At 41.8% G+C, this 23,850-nt stretch overlaps 1 protein-coding gene and 1 long non-coding RNA gene across 3 annotated transcripts in view; one reads left to right on the forward strand and one right to left on the reverse strand.

Moving 5' to 3' along the window:
• Nucleotides 1-8,901, forward strand: part of RIC8B (RIC8 guanine nucleotide exchange factor B) — a 59,093-nt gene extending 50,192 nt beyond the window's left edge. For both annotated transcript variants that reach the window (XM_074941114.1, XM_074941123.1), the window contains one exon: nucleotides 8,542-8,901. In XM_074941114.1, the coding sequence (XP_074797215.1) occupies nucleotides 8,542-8,653 (112 nt within the window). In that variant the 3' untranslated portion in view covers nucleotides 8,654-8,901. The remainder of the gene's footprint in view (nucleotides 1-8,541) is intronic.
• A 10,022-nt stretch (nucleotides 8,902-18,923) lies between these two features.
• LOC141985556 (uncharacterized) overlaps nucleotides 18,924-23,850 on the reverse strand; it is a 44,974-nt gene continuing 40,047 nt past the window's right edge. Inside the window, exons 2-3 of the long non-coding RNA XR_012638957.1 lie at nucleotides 21,910-22,493; nucleotides 18,924-20,596 (exon numbers count right to left, since the gene is read on the reverse strand). This is a non-coding gene — a long non-coding RNA (uncharacterized LOC141985556). The remainder of the gene's footprint in view (nucleotides 20,597-21,909; nucleotides 22,494-23,850) is intronic.

Here is a 23,850-nt window from a genome sequence, read left to right on the forward strand (position 1 = left end):
GGTGGGGAGTATACAGTGTTTGGGGAGTAAAATACACCAGTGACTAAGGATCAAGATGAGACGCAGCAGTGGAAGACACCGTAAGGCACTAGGTGGCTTGGCAGACTGGTAATGACAAAATTTGTTATTTCTAAGTTGCTGGATAAAATCTAGCCCAGGTCACACAAGTAGTGAATAAAAGTTATCATTTGTAGTCTATTGGATGGCCTGTGGGAAATGAATTTATATTAACAGGTTTACAAACTGAGAAACAAATGGAAAAAGTGACTTAGATTTACACTGCTGTGAGTAAGCCTGAGAGTTTGCAGCTGTGATTTGCTGTAGTCCAAATGAGGATAAATATGAACTTCAATCAGTATAAGGATAATTGCATAAAGAAAATGGTATTAAATATAAATTAATGCAGTAGAATTGAGTTGATTTAACATATTGGCTCTCTTTACCAAGAGAGAACAGATCTATTTTAGTGATTATAACTATCTGCACCCTTGACTTAATATTTAGGAATTGGTGCATCATACTTGGATGTCTCAGAAACAGTTTCTTCCTCCACTTCCACTACATGTGAATATTGGAGCATCTCTTTATCTAAGTAACATAATCCCTTATAAACAAACAAGTATGGAGTTCTCAAGTACCAGTTCATACCTAATATAACACTGATTATGATTATTAGTGGCTTGGGCCATAGGAGTTTGGTTCACCTAAAAATATTTAACGGCGCTATTCTCAAATGGATAAAAGCCCCAGTCCTAAAAACACTTACGCACATCAAACCCATTGAATTCAGTGGGATTGCTTTCATGTATAAAATATTCGCATTTGCAGGACTGGAGCCAAAGTTCATAAAGGCACAGAATCTAAGTATTTCTAGGAAATTTCAACTACAAAGCTATCTGATAGGAGATATATGGTTTGCTGCATACATCTTCATAGATCTTTTTATTTAAGAATAACTTTTTCAAATGGTCAAGAATGCAATGAGAGATTAGGGTTGCCAGGCGTTCTGGTTTTCAACCAGAACGCCCTGTCAAAAAGGGTCCGTGGCGGCTCCAGTCAGCAGTGCTGAATGGGCTGTTAATACTGTGGTCAGCAGCACAGCGAGGCTGAGGCAGGCTCCCTGCCTGCCCTGGCTTTCCATGGCTCCCAGAAGTGGCAACATGTCTCCCCTCTGGCTCCTAGGCTGGGGGCTCTGCGTGCTGCCCCTGCCCCAGCTCCCATTGGCCGGGAGCCAGGGGGACATACCTCAGGCAGCTCTCAAAAGCAGCGGAAAGCACTGCTTGGAGCCTGCACCCTAGCCCCCTCGTGCACCCCAATGCCCTCCCAGAGCCTCCTTCTGCACTCCAAACCCCTTGGCCCTGGCCTCACTCAAGACTCCACACCTCCAGCCAGAGCCTGCGCCCTCTCCCGCACCCCTATGCCAGCCCTGAGCCGCTTCCCATACTCCAAACCCCTCGGCCCTAGCCCGGAGCCCCCTTCTTCACCTGGAACCTCTCATCCCTGGCCCCACCCCAGCAAGAGCCTGTACCCCAGCTGGAGCCCTCCCCCCCTCCCGCACCCAAACCCCCTCCCCCAGCCTGGTGAAAATGAGAGTGAGTGAGGGTGGGGGAGAGCGAGCAATGGAGGAAGGGGGGATGGAGTGAATGGGGGGCAGCGCCGTGGGGCGGGGGGAAGGGCAAGGGTGTTTGATTTTCTGCAATCAGAAAGCGTGCCATGCTAAGAGAGAGGAGGGCAACATTGGATTTGGTATTAACAAATATACTTAATTAAATCAGATGTGAAGGAAGGGAAAAATTGAGGTGCATCAGTCTGGAAATACCAGTGCAGTAACTGAATAATTGTTTCCCACATTTATTTGTATTAAAAAGACGCATTTGTCTATCATCAAAAAATAGTAAAATATGTACAAGCGATGACCACAAGAAAATAGCTAACTTTAATAGAATTACATGTGCAACAGTGAGGGAAAATCAGTGAATAGGGTAGATTATTAAGATAAAGAGGGGTAGTAAAAAGAGAGGTCATTTTAAAGAACATCATAATAACCCTACCTATTGTCCGAAACTTAAAAGGGAAACTTTGTACTGGAGATGAGAAATTATTTAAGCCTGAAGGCTTTTGAGTTGCTATCATTATAGCTGTTCAAAAATACATTAGATAAAAGGCAAATGACATTACTGTGTCGAAAGAGCCTTCTCAATTCACAGGGTTGGAGGCACCTGCCATGATGCCTACAAAAAGCATAACAGTGGTTAGGTAGCTGGGCATTGTCTGTGCTGCTTATGCTGTTGACCAATATCCTCTCGCTGTTACCTTGTGCTTCCCTCTGTCTGTCGTATCTACTTGTTGTCTCCTGTTCATTACTTAGGGCTTGTCTTCACTACCGGGAGATCGACACTTCTGCAATTGATGCAGCAGGTGTCGATTTAGCGGGTCTAGTGAAGCGTCTCCTGTCAACACGGTGCAGTGAAGACACTGCGGTAAGTCATCCTAAGCTACGTCGACTCAGTAGCGTAACTTAGCTCGACTTACCCCCGTAGTGTAGACAAGGCCTTAGATTGTAACCTCTTCAGGGCAGGAACTGTTTTGATGTTATGTGTTTGTACAGTGCCCACTGCAAGAGGCCCTGAGTCATGATTTGACCTCCTGGGCACTGCTGTAAAACAAATTAAAAAAAATCACTTCCCTTTTTTTTATTTATTGTAAAAAGATAACACCAGGAAGAGAGAACTAAAGGAAATGAAGCTTGTTTACAGGAGACTGGAGTGTTTTTTAACCAAATGTAACTTACTGCAGTTGGTCAGTTTGTAGAGAGATTAAATGGAAACCAGAAGCTGCCAGTCTTGCATTCAAGAAGAGGAACTAATTTTAACAGGATTTGGATTTTCTCCTTTTTATTTGGAACTGCACATATGTGCCAGCACTCTGAGCCTTTCAGCGCAGAGACTTTTTTCATAAAGTTAACGCTACCAGTTGACTACAGTGGGTCCCTGGTATACGTCTTCCCCCTTATCCATTGTTTCATATACCTGTTGCTCATCAAGAACGTGTTCCGATTCACATCTGTCCCGATCTGCATATCTGTCCTTTGAAGTACTGTACTGGGAGTTGCAAACGACAGATTTGCTCACCAACGTGAAGCGGAACATGTTCCCCTGTTGATGAGTGACGGATATGCAACAGATACGGGTAGCCCCACTTAATAGCCAGGCCCACCCCCCACCCCAGTTCCGACTCTGCTCCCATCCCAGCGCTTGCCTCACCTGGCGCTCCAGCCGCAGAGCGGGGGTCGGGGGCTTGCCTGGCGCTCCAGCTGCAGAGCCCCAGATGGGCAGAGCAGGGCGAGCCCTGAGCGCACAGAGGGAGCGGGGGAGCACATTTTTCCAGGCGCTCCAGGCCAGAGTGTCTATTGAGCCCCACACTGCAAGGCCAAGTAGAGGGGTGGAGAGGCCGCTCCTACCCCTCTGCCTCCCGTCAGTGTCCCCTCCTGCCTACGCCACTGCTGTACCAGCGGGTCCCCGGTATACGTCATTTCGGTATCCATGGCCCTTTTCAAGAACACAACCCTGACGTATACCAGGGACCCACTCTAATGTTTCGCAGCTGTTTGTAAGTTACAAATTAAACTGAAAGCTGCTTTGCTACAATTCTTGAAAATTAATCAGAAGTTTTATAAAGTCTAATATTCTTCTATGCTGGAATTACACGTCTAGGACCACAATCTCTTAGCTTCTTTGTTTCTTGGTTCTGAAGCTCATGGCCTTGAAGCAGATCACTAATGGCAGGTGTACTTCCTTCTAGATAGACTTGCTAATTCCGTTGTCACTATAGGAAGTAACACATAAGGAAGCTGGCTGTGGAAATATTGCCATACTAAAAAGTTATAAGTAATCGAAAGTAGCAGAAATGCTACTGCAATCTTAATGTCCATTGCATTTCTCTTCTCTGCTAGAGTGTTAATCACTTTAAAGATGCCAATAAATGATTATCACCTTCTTCCAGCACCAGCATGCTTTTCATCATTTAGGGGGAGGGCTTTTTTAAAAGGGAAAGAAATTGAACAGGAAAATGTGGGGTGGGGCGGGGCATGTAACCCTTTAAGAACTAGCATTCTCACAGTAAAGAAAAATATAAAGGATTGATAAGTCCCTGACTGACTGAAAATGCAAAATCATCCCATCTGATTACAGACCTTTCTAGATCTGATTTTATTTATTGTTTTTAAAATGCGTTCTCTGACCGATTGCACTCCTAGGAAATAAAAACATGGCACCATTTTTTTAAAAGGGCACAAACTTTCACAAGCAGTCACGTGTTGGACACACATGTTGTGAGCTGTGAAGCTGTCCATTTTTTGATTACACTAGTATTTGTATTGTATTAATATTGAAAAGTGCCTGTTGTAGGAGATAATTGCATGCAACAAGGAAATATCTGAAACCATTTTATGGCATTTTGTAACACTAAATGATAAGCATGATGGAGCTGGAAGGAGGTGATAAGGATTTATTGGCATCTTTAAAGTTATTAACTCTCTAGGAGAGAGAAATGCAATGGACATTAGACTATAGGTAAGGTTGCAATGGCATATCTGCTATTTTCAGTTACTTATAATTTTTCAGTATGGCAGTTGTGCTTGAATGAATCTTTTGATGCTAATGCTGATCTAAGTTGATTTTGTGAGAACGAATTATTATTGCCAAGTTTGGGTGGAAAATTAATTCATCCAGTTTTATTGCATCTAAATATAGGTAGTGTGAAGGGGAGGAGTGAATATACATGTTTGTGATGTTTCAGACTTTTTTGCACATAACTGAAAAACTGCTTTGTACAGGCTGAGGGTTTTTAAAAGTATTGAGGTTTTTATGGTTAAACTGCAGTTTTTACAAATGAAGTGTTATCTGGAGTTTTGTAATCCACGAAAAGGGAAAGTGGCATACAGAATGTGAACTCGTTACTCATCAGAAGTCAGGATACATACAAGGATAGCACCCATAAAATACATAGGAATGAAGTATTAAAAAAAAAACTGATATAACCATAACAGCCTATCCTAAACATAAATCATCTTTTGATTTTTAAATAAGCATGTTGGTCTTTGTTTTATAAAAGCTCTCTGTTCCGTTCACAGTAACTAAACTTTGGTGCAAATTTAGCCTGACAAGGATGCTTTCCTGTTGCTGGTGTTGTAATATATGTATTTCTAATAATTTTAAATGCAAGGGAAAAGGAAGACCTTGAAATCTCTACAGCACTCGGGAACTTTCAACACTACTCGGGCAAGGTGTTGGATAGGGTGTTGGGTGGCTGGAGTTAGCCCTGAATTTGTTTCAAATAAAACCTGTTTGTAAGTAAGTAGTATAAATCATCTTGTTATAGCAATGAGAATTGTTGGGTGCGAATCAGTTTACTCTCCATAGTAAGTCATATGATTGATCTTCCAAAACCTTCTCCAGTCTGTACAAAACATAACCTTTCGGAGTTGCAAAGGACTAAATTTAGCCACATTAAATCACTGTTGTGCAATTTTCCATCTGTTTATATCCAACAGTATTGGAAATATTCCATGCTAATTAAAATGTCTGATAAATATACTAACACTTTCTCCATTATAAATTATGGGAGAATTATATATTAATTGACTAATTTAAAATGTCAGGGTGCTTTTTCCAAGCCAACCTTGTATTAATAGCAGGAATTCTTTTGCTGATGGAAATGGTCCCCAATTATCACAGCTTGGGTTTTGTTGTACATTGAACAGAAGTCAACAAAACAAGTATGTAACAGAACTTGCCTAAATAGCAGCCACACTCATTAAAAACACAGCATTAATCAGGGGGTGAATGAAGAAGGTAATGGTGTATAGATTCCCCCCCCCTCCTTTTCTCATCATAGAACAAAATAATGTTATATGAAAGGATTGGAACTATTATGTAGTACTCAATTATAGGGAGGTGAATAGGTCCCAAACATGCCATGTTATCAAAGGAGCAGACTGGTGTTTGCATGACAGTTGTTTCGTTACAGACACTGTCATTAATTCCATGTGTCAATACTGCCCTGTCATACACAGAGGAGACAAGAAAGAAGTACCCTTGAAAACAAGGGAATGATTTTTTGAATCGTTATTAAGCTAAGTGGCAAGCAGGAAGCTGAAACTTGTATAGGTAAATTTGAAGGGACACTTGGGAGATCTGCAAGTGGAGAAAAGGATGCATTTTACCAGCTGCTTAATTAGGGTGTGTTTTCTACTTGTATGCTTGAATAGAATGCTTTGTTTGTGTTAGGAACATGTGTAGTGCAGCCAAGAGTCTTTGATCTTGTTAGGGGTTACAAGGATGTTCATACACACTTAAACAAATTTTATTAATATTTGCATTCATATATTCAATTGATACAGCAAAATTCATACTGCCACCCACTGCATGCGGGAAGTAAGATCTCTTTCCTATAATGTGGAGTGATCACACTTCACAGCTGTGATAGCATAGATGTGAAATTATTTTCTTCGACGTGTGTGCATTTGTCAGGAGAACCCCAAGATGACTTTTACCTTACTTTAAACAAAAGGGTGCAGGTCCTCAACTGGCATAAATTGTCATAGCTCCATTGAGGTCTCTAAGCAACCAGTGCTAAATTGGTGACCTCCATGGACCTATGACAGTTTACACGAGCTGAGGATCTGCATGAGGATTGTTGTATGCAAATGTCAAAGTCGGCTTTATTTCAATTGGTGGAGTTACTCCTCTTGCAAACCTACCCAACGAGTTCTGTTTTGAGTAATGTACTCATTCCAGACTCATAAAGTTAGCTTTGTGGCATCCCAAACATCACATATTTTGTTTGCTAATTATTCTCTTTACTTTTAGTCCTTTTTTTCCTCTCCCTTCTCATTTTTTACCCTTTTGAAGTACAAGAGTTACTGTGGGGTGGTTTGGAACTTTGGATGGTCAGGAGAGGCCTAGAACCCATACTGCCAAAGTGAGAAGGGGAGGAAGAATCAGTCCTAGTCCATGGCTAGTTATCTCTCCTCCATGAAGAGAATAGCCAGTGGAAGTACATAATTGCACATTCCCTCCCCCTGCCAGCTTCCCCTGGAGACTCAGACGTGTAAGGAAGCCATACTGTCACTGGTCTGCATGCAAGGGTTGCAGACCTCTTGCACAAATACCTAGAAGTCTGCCCAGCCCAGCTTGCAAAACCACACTGGTTTCCTTCAGTTCAAGGTGTCTCAAGCCACATAGTGCAGCAAATACATTTTTCTAAAATGCCAGAGGAGAAAGCACTCTGAGTTTGTGTCTGGTGCAAATAATGACTGTGGTTTGAGTGCCTCACTTATGCAAATAGCTTCCCTTTCTCTATTGAGACAGATGAGACTCTTCAAAACTAGGGTTTCTGGTATCTTGTTTGAACATTGCTCATCTTTATAATATCTGACTTATTGTTCATACCCTGCAACTAGCGTGTTGCTTTTCTAGCTGCTTCTGTAACAGCCATCATTGGAAGGAGGGATTGTTGACTCTCTGTACAAAGCCCTTCTCGTTTGTCCTAAAGAGAGAGTGAGGAACAGGCAGAATGTTGGGGGAAATAAAGCTTTTCCCCACTGAGAGGAACTAAATCCTGCTCTTTAAGTTATGGCTGTCTTTGGGAACAACAAACAAGTTTCAAGGGATTCCCTTTCAAATTGGAGGTAAATTAGGGTCCAGCATCCACACCATTTAGATGAAATCATGAAAATTAAAAATAAGGGCTTTTTAATGGAAAATCAGAATGTTATCTTTGACCTTACAGCCTTTTCCATAATCCACATATAATAAATGAGGTGATAAAATGTGAGGATTAAATAAATCTTTGCTAATACTTTTTGATTGGCTTAATCAATAATTAATCATCTTTAGATGAGGCTGTGGCTTGTGGAGTAGATATAATTGGATTAGCTGTGGAGAGGCCTTCGGAGCTTTGAAGAGATTAAAATGACTGTCAATCCTGTAATTAAACTGCTACAAACAAAAGCAATAGTAAAAAAAAAAAAAAAAAAAAAAAAAGCTGACTTTCAAAATGAATCAACAAGTACTTAAGCACCACTAGAGGTTGTGTAGGCAGAATGTGTTCTCCTGAATGATTTATTTCACCGAATGAGATGAATATGTATCAAATCATCTATTTTAATTGTGTGTTGCCCAGAATGGCAGGTGAAACTTTGGCAACCATTTCTTCTTAAAGAATTCACAGAAGAAAAGCTAGTGTATGTATTTAAAACAGTGAACCTGCTCCTTGTGGTGAGTCTGTCAGGCATTGACTTTTCCTGTATCTTTTAATTGGCTTAATAGGTTGGCCTACATGAATGAAGTCTTTATCCGTCCTCCCCACCCCCATTTTGGATTTGCTTTGTTCCCCTTTCTTATTCAAAATGGAGATCTTCATTAAAACGTTATTTTAAAGACTATAAAAATATAGTAGGGTGTATATCTCTATATATAATAAAACAGTGGATTGATGCATGTGTGCATATGCTAATTAAGACTTTAAAAAATCTTACAGGGATGAGGTTATAAAACCAATGGGAGTTCGACCGGATGGCACGATGACTCCTTTGGAAGAGACAATCTGCCAGTACCAAACCAATGAGCAAGACAGTTCAGATTCAGACTAAAGCATCACCTGCTTCTGTCAATATCTCCTTTAATCAGCATCTTCCCTCAGAGCCTCAACATCTTTTATCTACACATTCTACCCTCTCATTAGCCAACATCACTTTAAGTCTTATTATTGGGATATTTGAATGCTGGATCTTGTGGTGTAATCTCTGCATTTTTATTAATCCATTTATATAGGAACAAATGATAGGTTTATTAATTGTAAAGCAAATTGTATTTCAGTGAGATGAAAATAAAAGATTGCAATGCAAAAAAAGTAAATATTTATTATAACTTGCTAGATTCTTCTCTCCTATTTCAATAGGTTTTTTCCTTTTCCTGTTGTTGTTGGTTGTTGTTTACAGTGTCTTACCCCAGCCCCGTCCCAAAATACAGTTTCAGCTAAAGAAGCAGAATGACTTAATTGCCCTAGGAATAAAGGATGTTAAATGTGACATGACTGACCTAGTCAAGCCATCAGTTTGCTTACACGGTTGCTTAATGTTTCTACAACCACTTTAGAAAAAGAACATGTAAACCATCAAATTTGATCTCCCCATTCGTTACCATGGTTGACCGATCTGTTTCAAAATTTAACCTCTGTGTCAGTCAGCTACCGCTTAATCTATTTTTATTTTATTTATTTATTTTTTTAAATAAGCTGTATTTGGTTGTTCTCTGAATCAGGGCCACAGAAGTAAAGCCCAGCAAGCCTATACTATTTATGGCCTTGATCATGGGCGGTGAATTGTATGAGCCCGTGGTGCCCAGGCTCCACCAATATGAGAGCACAGGGGCCCGGATCCACCAGAGTTAGGGGCTGGGTCTCTCCCCTGGCCTCGCCTGCTGCCCCCGCGTGCCTCCCCTGGATCATCCCCTGCCTGCTGCCCCTGAGCAATTTAAAAGGGTATGCGGCCCCCACCACTGGCAGTTGAAAATTAACAGATGTGTAAATTGAGGGGAAGTCAAGTGAAGAAAGGAGAAGGGTTTTTTTTGAGGGGGGGGGTTAATTGAACTTGGTGGAGTTGTGGGACAAGGCTTGTCATACTTAACTAATGCTTCTTTACTCTTTAACGTTACAATTCTGGACCCTTAAAAGATGAAAAGTTTTAGGAGTGCTGCATTACTGCTGTTGCCTTTTTGCCTACCTGGTCTCTTTACCTGTGTGTCTTTTGATATCCATATGTGAATTACAATCCCTGCTACCTGTCCTAGTCAAGTGTGTTTCTATGTTTTGTTCAAGTGCTCATCATAGACATCTCTCTCACAGTTTCAGGGGGAGGCTGGCAGAACCCCTCCTGCAACGACTACTCCAAGCATGGCTTGTCTCAAGGAAGCCAGCAGCCCTTTAGCCTTTTGTTTCCCTCAGTTTAACGTTGGTCGCATACAGAGCTTCTGGACAGCCTATAATGTCTATATGCTTTCCTGAAGTGTAAATGTGCACACTTCTGTCCACATGGCTCCCTAACCTGAATGATTTTGTGTAGCAGGGGAAATGGGACTTGATTTCATAGGGGTGAGTTACCCGGAGGTGTCTCCGGAGCATCCCTTATACTTCCTAAAGGACTGGAAAGGAAAAGCCCATTGATGCCGTCTCAGAAGGTGTGAGTTTCACTCACTTCAGAGAGAGGTTAGCCAAGAGCCTTCCCTTTTACTTTAAAGAGCACCAGGGATATCAAAATTAATATTATAGAATTTTTGAAGCTGAGACCACTAGAAATGTTGTTTATGCTAATCCATGCAATTCTAGATTGCCTGGTGAATCTGTGGCTTCTCTTCACACTGCATCGAAACTAGTGGAGTTCAAGCCACCTTGCAGAAGTGAAGCCAGCCACTGCTCCCGCCCTGAGTTGGAGGAAGAAGGCAACTGGCCAAAGCAAACACATTTCTAATGCACCAATAATATGTAGGTGCCACATACAAAAGTAAGAGTGGCCCCAATTCTGCCACTACAGGACCCTAACTCCTCCATCTTGGGCAAGTTTCCTGAATGAGATTGGTTTTGGTAGTTGCTTTCTTCCAGATAGTTACTTCTAGACTGATTTGTGGTGTTTTCAAAGAGTGGGAGTGTGACTGTGGAAGAGTCCACCTGTGGGCAGTGCTTGCTCTACACAAATTGCCATCAGCTCTCCATAGACAATAAGGTTAATGGTGTAGAAGATGATGACCAGAGAATTCACAAATTCTCTCCCTCAGGAGCAACAGCTCATGAGCTTCATTAATGAGGATTTGAAGGTCTCTTGGTATCCTCTTCGGACATTCTTTCCTACAGAGGCAGGAGCTGTTGCTCAGGAGTAGATTCCCATAAAACATACACAGACTGTAAGATTTTTGGACACCAATCAGTGCTGCAGCAAGACCTTCTGCAAAGTGGAAGGGATCAACGCAAGGTTATTTTGACTAAGGAGAAAGATCACACTTTGCCCGCTGAGCGTATTCTACCAACTCTAAAATGATCTTTCCCAGAAGGCCGGAGGGATGAAATTATGTTGGCTCAAGGGATCTCAATATAGACAGCACAACACTCTGCTTCTGCCAGTTTGAATAACACAACCATTTGTTTTCCTGTTTAAAGGTTTATTTTGCAAAATAAGAGTAAATATTCTTCAGACACCCACTGGACACTGCTTAAAGTGACAGGCAGAAATGAAGACTCCAAGTACCTGAATCTGGCTGGTGTTCCAGCTCTGAAGTAATTCATGTAAATTCACTCCTCCTCAGTAAATTGAAACATGGTCTCGTTAAGTGTATGGAGTAACTTTCTACTAGGGCAATCTCCCAAAACCTCACTCCATTATTCCATTAACTTTACACAGCAAGATTATGGGGAGTGAGGGTGAAGGTTACTGCAGACCTGGCAGCTCCTCCTGTGAAAAAAACCCTAGGCTTTTCTCACTCCCCACATGCCCCCTCTCCTTTCTTTGAGATGGCTCTTCGTCCTACCTCACCATTTCATCCCTCTTACAGCATGGATGCAAAAAACTGCCTGCAGGCAACCGGCAACCCACACTGTGCATCAATCTGGCTCCCCTGATAGGTTCAGATTCTGTGGAATTTAAGCTTTTGGGGGAAAAGTGGTATGTAGCCTTTTAGGTTTGACAGAAAACCTGCACGTGCTGGGATGCAGTGCTGTCTTCCTCAGTCTGCAGAAACTGGTAAGGAACAGTACCACAGAGACTGCAGCAGGAAGAGGATCTGCTTCTTATTCTCCCTCAGGAAGACCTGAGGTAAGGAGGAGATAGGAGTGTAGGTCAGAGAAGGATGGCGGTGAATAACTGGTGGGCTCTCAGTTAAAGTCCCCTTAAATTTCAAGCAACTGCACTGCTCAAGCCAACCGCTCACAAAGAGGGAAAAGGGCCAAGAGGTACTAGCCCAAATAGAGGCCCACCTTGAGATGGGGAAGGACACGGGGGAGGTGAGGAATAAAGCAGCCATTGCAGTGGCCCTAAAGAGGCAATAGCTAATTTTATTAAGGGCCTGAGTGAGGCTACCACCCCCACTTTTCCTTGACCAATGGATTTGCAGTTGCTCAGCACTTCAGGTCATAATACTAATTATTGTGGCCGTCCATAGTCTAACTTCAGTTATCCCAAACTCCCATTGATACCTCTGCTGTGCACTGCAAGTGTGTATAGGGCCCTTCATGACTTCATAGCTCTGCCCCGTGGGCTCTAATTAAAATAAAATTCAGCCCTGTCTCCCTAATGAGTTTGACACTCCTCCCCTTGCTCCCCGGTGCGGCACTTCTTTCAGCTGCTGCATGCTACATTTTGGTGTAACTCACAGAATATTGTTAAATGAGCCTGGAGGCTGTGCTTCCCTTTTGAGTTAATTTATATGACAATAGCTCCTACAGGCCTCCGATCATGATCGGGGCCCCATTTTGCTAGGTGCTATACACACACGCACAGTAAAAAGACAATCCCTGTCTTGAAGAGCTTATAGTGTAAACTGAAGTGAGGCATTTCTAAGGTTTTTTTTTTTTTTTTTTTTTAAATGTATCTGGTGTCAATGAAAACCAGACATTTAGCAGTAGCTTCAGTCACTTTTTAAGGACAGATCTTAGGAACCCCTGCACGCCACCCGTGCTGAGCCCAGCCAATAGCAGTTGAATATATGAGAAAATATTAGGACAATATTAAGGAAACAAGATGAAAATAAACTTGATTCAGCAGAGTGGTGCAGTTGCTTGGTGGCTCTCTCGCTCTCTGGGTGTAGGAACGCACACGGAGCTATTGGTAATCTCATGTGGGGATGTAAATGGTATTCTTGTAGCTGTATTGGTCCCAGGGTTCTAGAGAGAAGGTGGGCGAGGTAATATCTTTTATTGGAGAGTCATGCCGGAGGAGAGCTGTAAAACACACGTTAGGGTGACTATAATGTGCTTGTAGACCAAGATTATTTTAGCATATTTTGTGGTCCCATGGCCTAGTTTTTGCTTCTGCTAAAAGTCTTGAGGCAGCCATTGGACGTTATTCAAACTATCAGCCTGCTTCTGAATTTAATAAGCTTTAGTTCTACTGTATGTAATTGTGTTGGATAATAATGATGGGCTCAGTCAATCCACCCAGCCAATGGAAGTTAACTGGATTTGCATTTTCTGATATTGGGTAAAACTTTCAAAAGCACCTAAGTCCCATTTTCAAAAGTGATTTAGGAGCTCAAATCTCACTGAAAATCAAGGGACTTAAGAACCTAAGTCACTTCTGAAAATGTTACCCATTGTCATTATAGTGAATGGAACATAGACAGTAAGGGGTGATTTCCCTATTGGCAATCCTGTGACACTGGATTCTTCATGGTACTTTGCCACGATCTAAGTATCGTCTCCACTGTGACATAGGATACTTTGCATATTGTCTCTGTAAAACCTGCTCTCTGTATTACCAATTTCTCCATGATTCCTCTGGGACAGAAGAGGAGTAGTTTCACTGATTTTTCTCAGCTAACATGAAGAACATCTCGTGGTTTCTGATTCATCGGCTGATAAGCTGATGAAACCAGAGAATCGTCATTGTTAGCTACACACACACAGCTCTTGCTCCAGCTGTTGCTGTACCTGTGCATTGTGGCATCAGTTCTTGGTACAGCTCCCAAAAGCAGGTGCTGATTTAGACCTGAACGGTACTTTGGATTAAGTTCTATGGATTCCCCAGGCCCTGCCACTGTCTTGGGTTCCACTAACATTTTGTACATATACACACACACACACACACGCACTCCCTGACTACTTAGCTTGTCAGCTATTCTTTCAGACATGCTTCCCTCAAAGGCTCCATATAGCACTTTTCAGTTTGACAAATGAACATGGACAGCTGCCTCTTCCTTCTATTTGCTACCCAATTTCCTTACATCCGGCGCTGACCTGCAGAAAGCACCTCCTTTGTGCAGGTGGGAAGAAGGGGATGTTCCTTGCTAGTACTAGAGTTGGGCAGGACAGCTAGGGAGACTCCTATGACCTAACTTTGCTGTTTGGGGCTGGAGCGCTGAAGTCTACCTCCTGTCTATTGATTATGTATTGCTGGAACTGCATCCAACACACTCAGTTATGCAGGACGCATGTCCTCTAGCCTTAAAGGGCCGGTAACCTGTTACATGAACAAAAAGCTATTTTTCATTCAAAAATAACCATTTGATTTCTAAAACAAATTTTCATGGGAAATTGTTGACACTATCTAAACACAAAAACCTCATGCTTTATTCTGCTGGGAGGGTTTAAAATTTTAATTGAAAGCATTTTGTCAAATATTTTTAAATGGCGGTTAAAATTTTACATTATCTGAAAACCAGATTTTGGCAAGGGAAAGTTTTTGAAAAGACACTTTTGAAGGAGGGGTGACTTAAAAAAAAATCACAAAAACCTTCAAAATGATGAAAAAGGGTTAGTTTAGAATATTTTGACCTTTTTTTTTTTTTTTTTTTTTTTAAGAATAGACTTTTGTTTAATCAGATCTTACTTGCATTAAGAAATGACTTCCTTCTGGACTGCCAATGCACTTAATATTAAATCTCCTTAAAATAAGAGTCCCTTTCCCCGGAACAGTTTAAAAAAGTGGTGAATGGGCAGTATTATTTGGGTTTTCTTTTCTTTTGAAAGTAGCTTTGGCTTATCTAGGTGAAGTAGTTGTCAGAGCGCTTCAAGGTAGGGAATATTACAATACAGCAGGCTAACATATTAGTCCATTGCCAGGCATCCTATTCAGAAAGAGAAAAGTAAACTCCAAAGTATACAGGAATTCAAGAGCTTCCAAAGGAGCATTCCACTACATTCTCCTTAGTCTTATTAACACAAAACAGCTAATAAAATCCAGCACTTTAATAAGGTTGACTGTAAAAAGACTGTTCCGCTGTTCAAATAATTGAAAAACAGACTTTTTAGATCTTTGATGAGCAACAAGTTAAACAGTTAGCTGGCCAGGAAAGATTTTTTTTTCTTCTTTCTGATCCATGTGTGTAAAATGCTAATTAAAAGTAGTACAAAAGCACAGCAGCTCTGAGGAACAAGTATAAGCACAGTGTAATCTGGCAAACGAAAATCATTGGTTAACATCTTAATTACCAGGTGTGTTCAGCGCTGTTAGAAAAGGTATCCCAAAACGATAGGGACCATTATACTAGTTTAACTGAAAGCTTATATACAATAAGACAAAACAAATCAATCTTTCCTATGTTGTTTTGTGCAGCCTTTACTACTGAAGTCAGTTATCTCTGCAGAATGCAGCTTCTGGCTTCAGGGATCATGCAAAGTTTAGCTCAACAATCTCTGACCTGTCAATTTGTCTTGGGTCCTTTGACTTCTGCTAAATGTCCACTGATACTGAGCTACCTGAGTACCATTTAAAAAGTAATGTATCCATAGGCCATTGTGTTAGGCAAAGTATTTGGGGGTGGCAGAGGGGTGCAGGAAGATGCTTTTAAACCCCATTGTGCTTCCTGAAGCCAGCTGGAGACCAGTGTGGACCCTGGCATAATGTAATGCAACCTCAAGGCTGCTTTAAGTTGTACCTGGCTGCCAGTTGTACCTGTCAATTGCCAACAGCCCCCAGAAGCTATGCAGGCACATCTCCTTTCCCCTGCCCTTTACAAGCCCAGAGCAGGTCTGGGGGAAGAGAAGCCCTGTCATAAGGCCTGTTGGCTGGAAGGACAGAGGGCTGAGTAGTGGGAAGGTTGGACTAGCTTGATAAGCAGCCAAATGTTTAACCTTTTGTGAGGTTCCTCCAACATCAGATGGTTTGTTTTACTCTGGTACAGTTAGTTTACTCTGTGCTTTTAAGTAGCAGTTGGCTCTGTTGATGCTGGTGTTTGTACGCTTATTTCATTTTCTGTGTAGTCACAGTGTACAGGTTCTAAGAAACGCTGTACCCAAAACAGTATCGAATCTGCCCATAATTCTGGCATAAAATCACCAGCCTCCTCAACTGGCTTCCTTCTTGAGACCCTTCCACCCCCCTGCAGTGGGAGGAAGGACCGGAAGAGGAGCTCACCATGGCAGGGCCAGTTGGAGGGTCAAAGAGAAGTGTACTATGGGCTATGCTTCAGAGGAGGTGCCCAGGTTGACTGTCTCCACAGTCCTGGGCAGCCTAAGCACCTGCCTCTGTAGCTGCATAACTGCACAACGAGAAGACTGCATGGACTGGAATCTCCCACTAAACAGCCACAGCTCACAGTTCCTCCAGGATCCATTCACAGCTCACCAGTGTCCCATTGTGCAGAGTGAGAGCAGCTACTGTAGTTTGGTCACTACATGTTCTTAGTCAATGAAAAGAGCTGGCTTCTGCCACCCGCCAGCCTCTTGCATCAGCTGATGTTTTGGTGTCTTAGCTCAGCTTTCCATGCTAACTGGAACAGGGGGTGAAGGACCTGGAAGAGGTTTTAATACTGCTCCTGGAGGCAGACCCAGCATGCATAAGCTCTGGGATGGTTCTGTCCTCACCTGGGCTGTGTGTAATGAGTGACAATATACAGCGGACATTTACCATCTCCAAATGTACTATTTCACATTCTAAGCACCAAGAATACTGTAAATCATACAGAAAAGGTGAATTCTGTGGTGCTCTAAGTTCATTTTGTAGTAGCACCCCCTGTATATAATATATTGTAAGGGTGCGTGATTGGCTATACAAAGCAAGATGGCCAAAGATGGCTGCCATGATACTGGCATGTGATGATTTCGGTGGACAATATTGTAGCAGCCTGCGATTCCAAGCCAGAAGTGGATCTCACAACTTGATGTGCAGAGAAACTCGGTGCTTAATTTCACTAGAAGTGACATTTCAAGGACACGCAAACTCAATGAGATGACATGGTTAAATAAATACCTAATTAGATAGATAAATCAAACATGGGGGAAATTATTTCCAATTTTTCCCCAGGTTCAACTGGAATATGTTGTAAATAAAAAACTCCACATGGTATTTATCTCATTCCGGGCCAAATTGTGGCTTTATACTCTGCTCTGGACAAGGGGTGTGCCTCACACAGGCCGGTTTCTTCCCTGCTCTCTTTCTGCTCCGGGGTATTAAAAATCTTCTAGTGCTGAGGAGTAGCAGATGCTTAATTCCATCCTGATGGTCAGTTTTCAGAAGGTGGAGCCGAGGTCCTGAACATGGGTTAACGTATGGGAGCACATGGGGATTGCATCTTCTTCTCTCCCTGGATTAAGGGAGAAACACTCCCTCCTCCTCCTCCTCTGGTGTGGCTGGCCCTCCTCCATCTCGTTTCAGTATAAGACTGGCCTCACTCACCTGCTTGACAGGAGTAGTGGGTGCTGTGGAGAGGCTTCTCCTAATGCCCCTGCTCCAAGAAAGCCATACAGGAGACTGGAGACAGGATGTCCCACTCAACATCCCTGTGCACAGTCCAGACTCTGATCTGGCCCTCAGTGTTCACTTCAGAAGATCACGTTGCAGGAGGCTGAATTACACTCACGTTACTACCCAGTGAATGAGGCAGGGATTTGGGGATTACATCCTTCACTATGTCATTTCCTGAGTCGAGTGCTACACTTTGCAACCCTGCCATCCTTTAATGTAGTGTTTTAATATAATATGGATGGGCTCGGTATAAGTTACCTTTGACCTACAGAACTTTTTTTTTTTTAAACAAAGGAAAGCTAATATCACAATATGGTGTTTTCTACCAATATTTAGCACCAGGAGGTCTGATGAAAAGGATAAAGGTGCTGTTCTGAAGTTTCAGATTTTATTCATCGTGGAAAGGTTTGCAGTCCCTGATCTAACCTGAGTACCTGGCAGCAGCTCCAAGACCTTTTCTGAGAGTGACATAGATGCAATCGCACCTCACTAGTAAGCTCCAAGAAAATATGATCCTGTTCTGACTCCTCTTAGCCTTGGGAAAGGAGTGCTAATGGTCCTTTAGTTGCTGCTGCTGTTAAAAAGCCATTCTTCATGTGGTATATAAATCTATAGGGTGCTACCAAATAGGGATTTATAACTTAATGAGATTTACAATAGGATTGTAAGGTATTTGGGGCAGGACCCTCTCTCTATGATATGTTTGTACAATGCCTAACACAGGGCGGTCCAGGCCTCTAGGTACTACCACAATACTAACAACAATAATTGTGTTAACTCTTTTCCCCAGGATTTTATTGATCGTTGTTGAATTAGATATTTTCAAGAAGTTCTGCCTTTGGAAGGCTGGTTGGATGACTGAGTCTACCAAATGGTCAGGTCGTATATTGCTCAGGTTGACACACGCTTTCAAATTTTAAAAAGCAAAAGCAAACCTCGGGGCAAGAATTGTGAATAGGAGGCTACAGCTAACATGAGGGAAAAATTAGTGCAAACTTTCTTCTGATATCCTCCTAAATGAGAAGCAAGTTGATGTCAGAATCCATTCTTAATTCAAGCTTTTTTCCCTCCTGCCTGATGCACTGTGATTGCAGTTTAAAATGAAAATGATTGGATTATACATACTTCAGCACATCCATAAATCCCCTTTTACCTTTAAAGTGCAGATTAGATGCTAACCACAGACAGTAGGTCACTGGAAATACTGAAAAGGTTGCCTCCCCCACCCTCCATTCTGCAGTCTTTGTCAAAAACTCCAGTGTCATAACTTAAAAGTAAATAAACAAAATTCATAGCATATGCAGAGATTTGAGAGTCCTACCTTGAACCTAAAATGCTAGGAAAGATTTCACACTGAGTTTATTTCTTAAAATTCATCTTGTCGGGTAAATCCCAGAGCGATATTACATCTCAGTTCCAAAGGCATTTGGGAAAAAGAATACTTTATTATTTTGAAAACAGAAGACTGGCTGTTTTCCCCTCTTTATTTCTTTGTGTCCAAACATTCATAACACCCTGTTTGGGGAGGAAAAATTCCCATCCAAGTTGTAAAACACACTTACAAGTAAATGGAAATACATGAACAGAGCTGTACTGAAAACAAAACCTCCAGGAACAAGATCTTAGTTTGCATGCTTCTCACTGTTGTATTTTGTCCAATTTGCATATTTTAAAGACAAGCCTTTTTAAAAAAAAAAATTCTGATATCAGCCTGAACTATTCTCAAGCTTTGAACTTTTCCATCCTTTCTCCTGATTATGGCCAAGTGACCCATATTTAAAAAGCATTTACAATAAAATTATAGCACTTTCTTTTGTGCTGCTAGCTTTCCCAGTGAAAAGCCGAAATGTTTTAAAATTGTCACTTTTTGACAGAGGTAATGGCTGTAATATATTTAGTCTCTTCCCTCTTGTTGTGTTTAGAATGGCTATGCTAATAAAGGGCACAGCTGTCGATACTTTATGGCCTGCTGGGGGGGAAAAGGGGAAGGAAGGCAAAAAACAGATTGACTGTGTGTCAACAAATGCAGCTGGGAAAGAAAAAAAGGAGCCCCTTGAAGGCCTCTGCAACTTAAAGTCCAAGATAAATGATGTTCCTATGTTTTAAAAAAAATGGAGGTTGGAATTCAATAAGGGGAGGCTGAAAAGAGAACTGCTTAAAACTAAAAGCCTTTCTCTGCTCCGAGACAGCCTACAAGAGAAATGAGCAAAACTGACTACAGAAGAGGGTGAGCAGCCAAGAGAAAAAACAAAAAGCCTATCCTGGAAAATATATTGCATCAATGAATGATCTGAAGTGCATTATCACCAGCAGGCAGAGAGAATACAGTTTAATGGAGACGCGATGGCAAACTTTTACACACTGTTGCGGTTTGGGGATAGGCTTGTGTACGGGGAAGAGCGGGTGTCAGCAGGCACTATAATTATTCATAGCAAATAAATGAAAATTAGCCATTTGGAATAAAATACACATGTGGTGCCTGTTAAAGCTACTGATGGTGAGTCGGGCCTGCCTGCATTCAAGGCTTACTTTCTAATGTTTTGCTGTGTGTTTTGCCCTCACATGACCCACCTCTTATGGTTTTCACCCAGATCTGAAGTCAGCAGGTGATCACATATTTGCTGCAGTAGGCTACAGGGAGTGGGACATCCTCTTTGCAATCTGACTCTGCCTTTCTTCTCTTCCCCCCCGCCGCCCATCCTCTCACTCAAACCTACCTTCAGAAAAAAAGTTTTTTATTTTTAATGTTGAGTCCACATGTAGAACCTTTCCCCCTTCCTTTTATATAGGACCCCGGGTACGTGTGTTCTTAATGAAGGTGGTGTTTTTTTCCCCCGTTGTTTGTAATTTGTCAAAATTAGTATTAATACTATTAACATTATAATAGAGCAATCTGAAAGGCAAGAAACAGATTCTGGGCCAGATCCCTGGTTGATGTAAATTAGCACAGCTCCATTGACTGGAATGGAGCTACACTGGCTGATTCACCTCAGTCTTGGTCTGCTCCTATTTCTTTCATGGGAAGCTGTCTTGTCCTTGGAAAGCAGGCACTTCTCCCCTTACATTGGCTTTCTTGGTGAGCCTGATGACCTGCTGCAGGAGAAAGCTTCATCTTCTAAGCACCTGTTTTCAGCCACCAACATCCTCCTGTAATTAAATGGGGCACAATGAACGAGCTTGGAAGAGTGCGTTGCTTTCCGGGGCTTTGTTTGACAGTGTTAGTGCAAGAAACAGCTGTTACACTACAATCACTCACATTTCTGAAACGTAACAATTAAAATGGCGATACGACACCATTTTTAATATATGGTTCAAGGAGATGAGCTGTAGAATTAAGGCTGTGAAATTAAGATATTGCGTGTGGTCCAATATCCATTGAAGTCAATTGCTATCTTTTCACTGACACCAGTGACCTTAAGTGATGTAACCACGCGCAGTAAAACTTTATAACAGCTCTTGGGAAATACGCAGGGGATTTCATTGCAAGTGGTGGTGTGACCATATGTGAACAAAGTCTGGACATAATCTTGCTTTGCTGCATGACATATTGACGTGACTTGCTGATAACAACCTTGTACTTGCTCCCTGACGTTGAGGACCACCTCTTCCTGTGCCTGGCTTGTGGAGCACAACCGTAAAGTGAGCTCAAAGAGCAGAAAGGAAGAGGAAAACAGTGATCCATCCATGAGCGACACTGCAGTCACACATACCACATGATACAGGATGTTCAACTGAGCTCCCATATGAGGAGAGATTAATAAGACTGGGACTTTTCATCTTGGAAAAGAGCCAGCTATAAAATCATGACTGGTGTGGAGAAAGTAAATAAGGAAGTGTTATTTACTCCTTCTCACAACACGAGAACTAGGGGTCACCAAATGAAATGAATAGACAGCAGGTTTAACATAAACAAAGGGAAGTATTTCTTCACACAACTCCTAGTCAACCTGATGAACTCTTTGCCAGAGGATGCTGTGAAGGCCAAGGCTATAACATGGTTCAAAAAAGATCTAGATAAATTCATGGAGGAGAGGTCCATCAATGACTATTAGCTAGGAGGGACAGGGATGCAAAACCATGCTCTGAAGTGTACCTAGCCTCTGTTTGCCAGAAGCTGGGAGTGGACAATAGGACAGAGCACTCGATGATTCCTTGTTCTGTTCATTTTCCCTCTGAAGCACCTGCCATTGACCACTGTTGGAAGAAAGGATACTGGGCAAGATGGACCATTGGTCTGACCCAGTGTGGTCATTCTTATCTAATGAGGCTTACAAATGTACAGGCGATATTAAAATTAAAGGCAGAACAATTAACGTGGAATAATGTAACTGGAATTCAAAGGTTTAGGTGATGGGGTCCAACAGATGGCAAATGCAGTTAATCACAGACCAGTGTGTATGAGCCATGAAGCAGTCTAGCAGACATGTACTGAACCACCTTTTGGTCATTCTCAAACTTACCGGGCTCAATGTTTCCACTGCACCTGAGCTCTGCTTCGACAGAGTGGAAATGGGGATGAGCAAAGAGCTACTTAGAGTTGCCTGATCTGAAGCCACCTGTTCCAATGGGAGTTACAGCTGCACAGGTTAGAACTGCTGCACCCCCTAAATCTCCTTATGCTGTGGGTTGAGGTGGCAGTGGGCTCAGGAGGAGGCTACCCCAGCAGACTGTTTCTCTCCAAAAGGAGAATTCTCTGAGGGCATATCAGGCTGCTTTAAGTCTGTTTTGTGCCACAAAGTGGCCTTAGCAAACTGGAGAATCTGGCCCCATTTCCAGATAAATTATCCTCATTTGGTGTTTTATTTCCTCTTCCCAGGTGTATGTATTTACATGTATTTCTATCGATTCTCACTTCACGTGTGAGCCTCCATTACAATCTCTCCTGGCCCAGTTGCAGTTTGCGTCTGTCCCCCACTGTATTTGATATCTTTCCAGTTTTGATGCTGTCAGCAGATTTGGTCATACTTGAATTTACATCATCTTCTCGATCCACAGCACTCGGTTCTGAGGAGCTCACAAATCAAGTTGGTCTTTGGGTGGAATCCTAGAGAGAGACAAAATATTCATGGTGCAACATCTTGACAATGTACTACCATATCTGCATCATCCAAGAATGCATGGATGAGAGTGCTAACATTGAACATTTGCCCAGTATTTACTTTGTGACTACAGTTGATACATTAGCTCCTCACTCTCCTCATCCCCTCTTGACTGCTGAGAGTGGAGACAGAAATTCTTTGTAGTTTCTTTTCTCCCCTGAGTGGGGTGATAGTGAGCAAACATACATCATCACTCCTTGTTGGGGGGTAAAAGTGGGAAACAAGTCACAAGTCCACCCAATTTAGACTTAATCAATCTCCCCCTTTATTTATACAATTTCGGACAGAATTATTATCTCTTATAGTGTCAGGACATACATTTATGCCAGACAAATAACGACAGACAAGACAGAATTGGTAAATGGGCCCAAGAAGTTCTTTCATCTTCCATTAAAAAAAAAAAAAAAGAACAAGGAGTACTTGTGGCACCTTAGAGACTAACAAATTTATTTGAGCATAAGCTTTCATGGGCTAAAGCCCACTTCATCAGATGCATGCAGTGGAAAATACAGTAGGAAGATATAGATATACAGAGAACATGAAAAAATGGGGGTTGCCATACCAATTCTAATAAGAGTAATTGATTAAGGTGGGCTATTATCAGCAGGAGGAAAAAAAACTTTTGTAGTGATAATCAGGATGGCCCCATTTCAAACAGTTGACAAGAAGGTGTGAGTAACAGTAGGGGGAAATTAGCATGGGGAAATAGTTTTTAGTTTGTGTAATGACTCATCTTCCATGATACTCATTGCCTTCTCTGATCCCTTGGTCTGGTCCTTTGGTCCCATTCTTTAGTTTCTGGTCCAGTGTTTCTCAAGTTTGGACCCACATTCACTTACGTGTTTTATACATTTCTGCATTTCAGATTACTTAATCTTTATCCAATCATCTTTTAGCACATCAACGCTTTGGATTTTAGGTAACCCATACATTATGCATGTGCAAGCTTCATTTACCCCACTTCTGTATTTTTCCTATTTGTTTTGCAGCTCTGGGTTATGTTGTTTTGTGACACCCTGCCCTGGGTCTTCCCAGAAAAAGGGGAGTTTTTACTTATCCTTGCATGTTTGTGTATCTCTTACTTACATCTTCCAACACGTTACCTTTGTTCTGTCAGCAATGACATTTTAAGCAGATTAGTAATTCTATGTAAAAAAAGAATTGGCAAAGCCACACTTACTCCAGCAAAGTCATAGCCTTAATGTTTCATTCACTATACATAATTACATATCATTAATAACACAGGCTATCAAAGCTCTTAATCTTACCATTAACAATTCTTCATTTTATATTTCAGTGTTA

The sequence above is a fragment of the Natator depressus genome, chromosome 1 (assembly GCF_965152275.1).
Source record: "Natator depressus isolate rNatDep1 chromosome 1, rNatDep2.hap1, whole genome shotgun sequence".
NCBI lineage: Eukaryota > Metazoa > Chordata > Testudines > Cheloniidae > Natator > Natator depressus.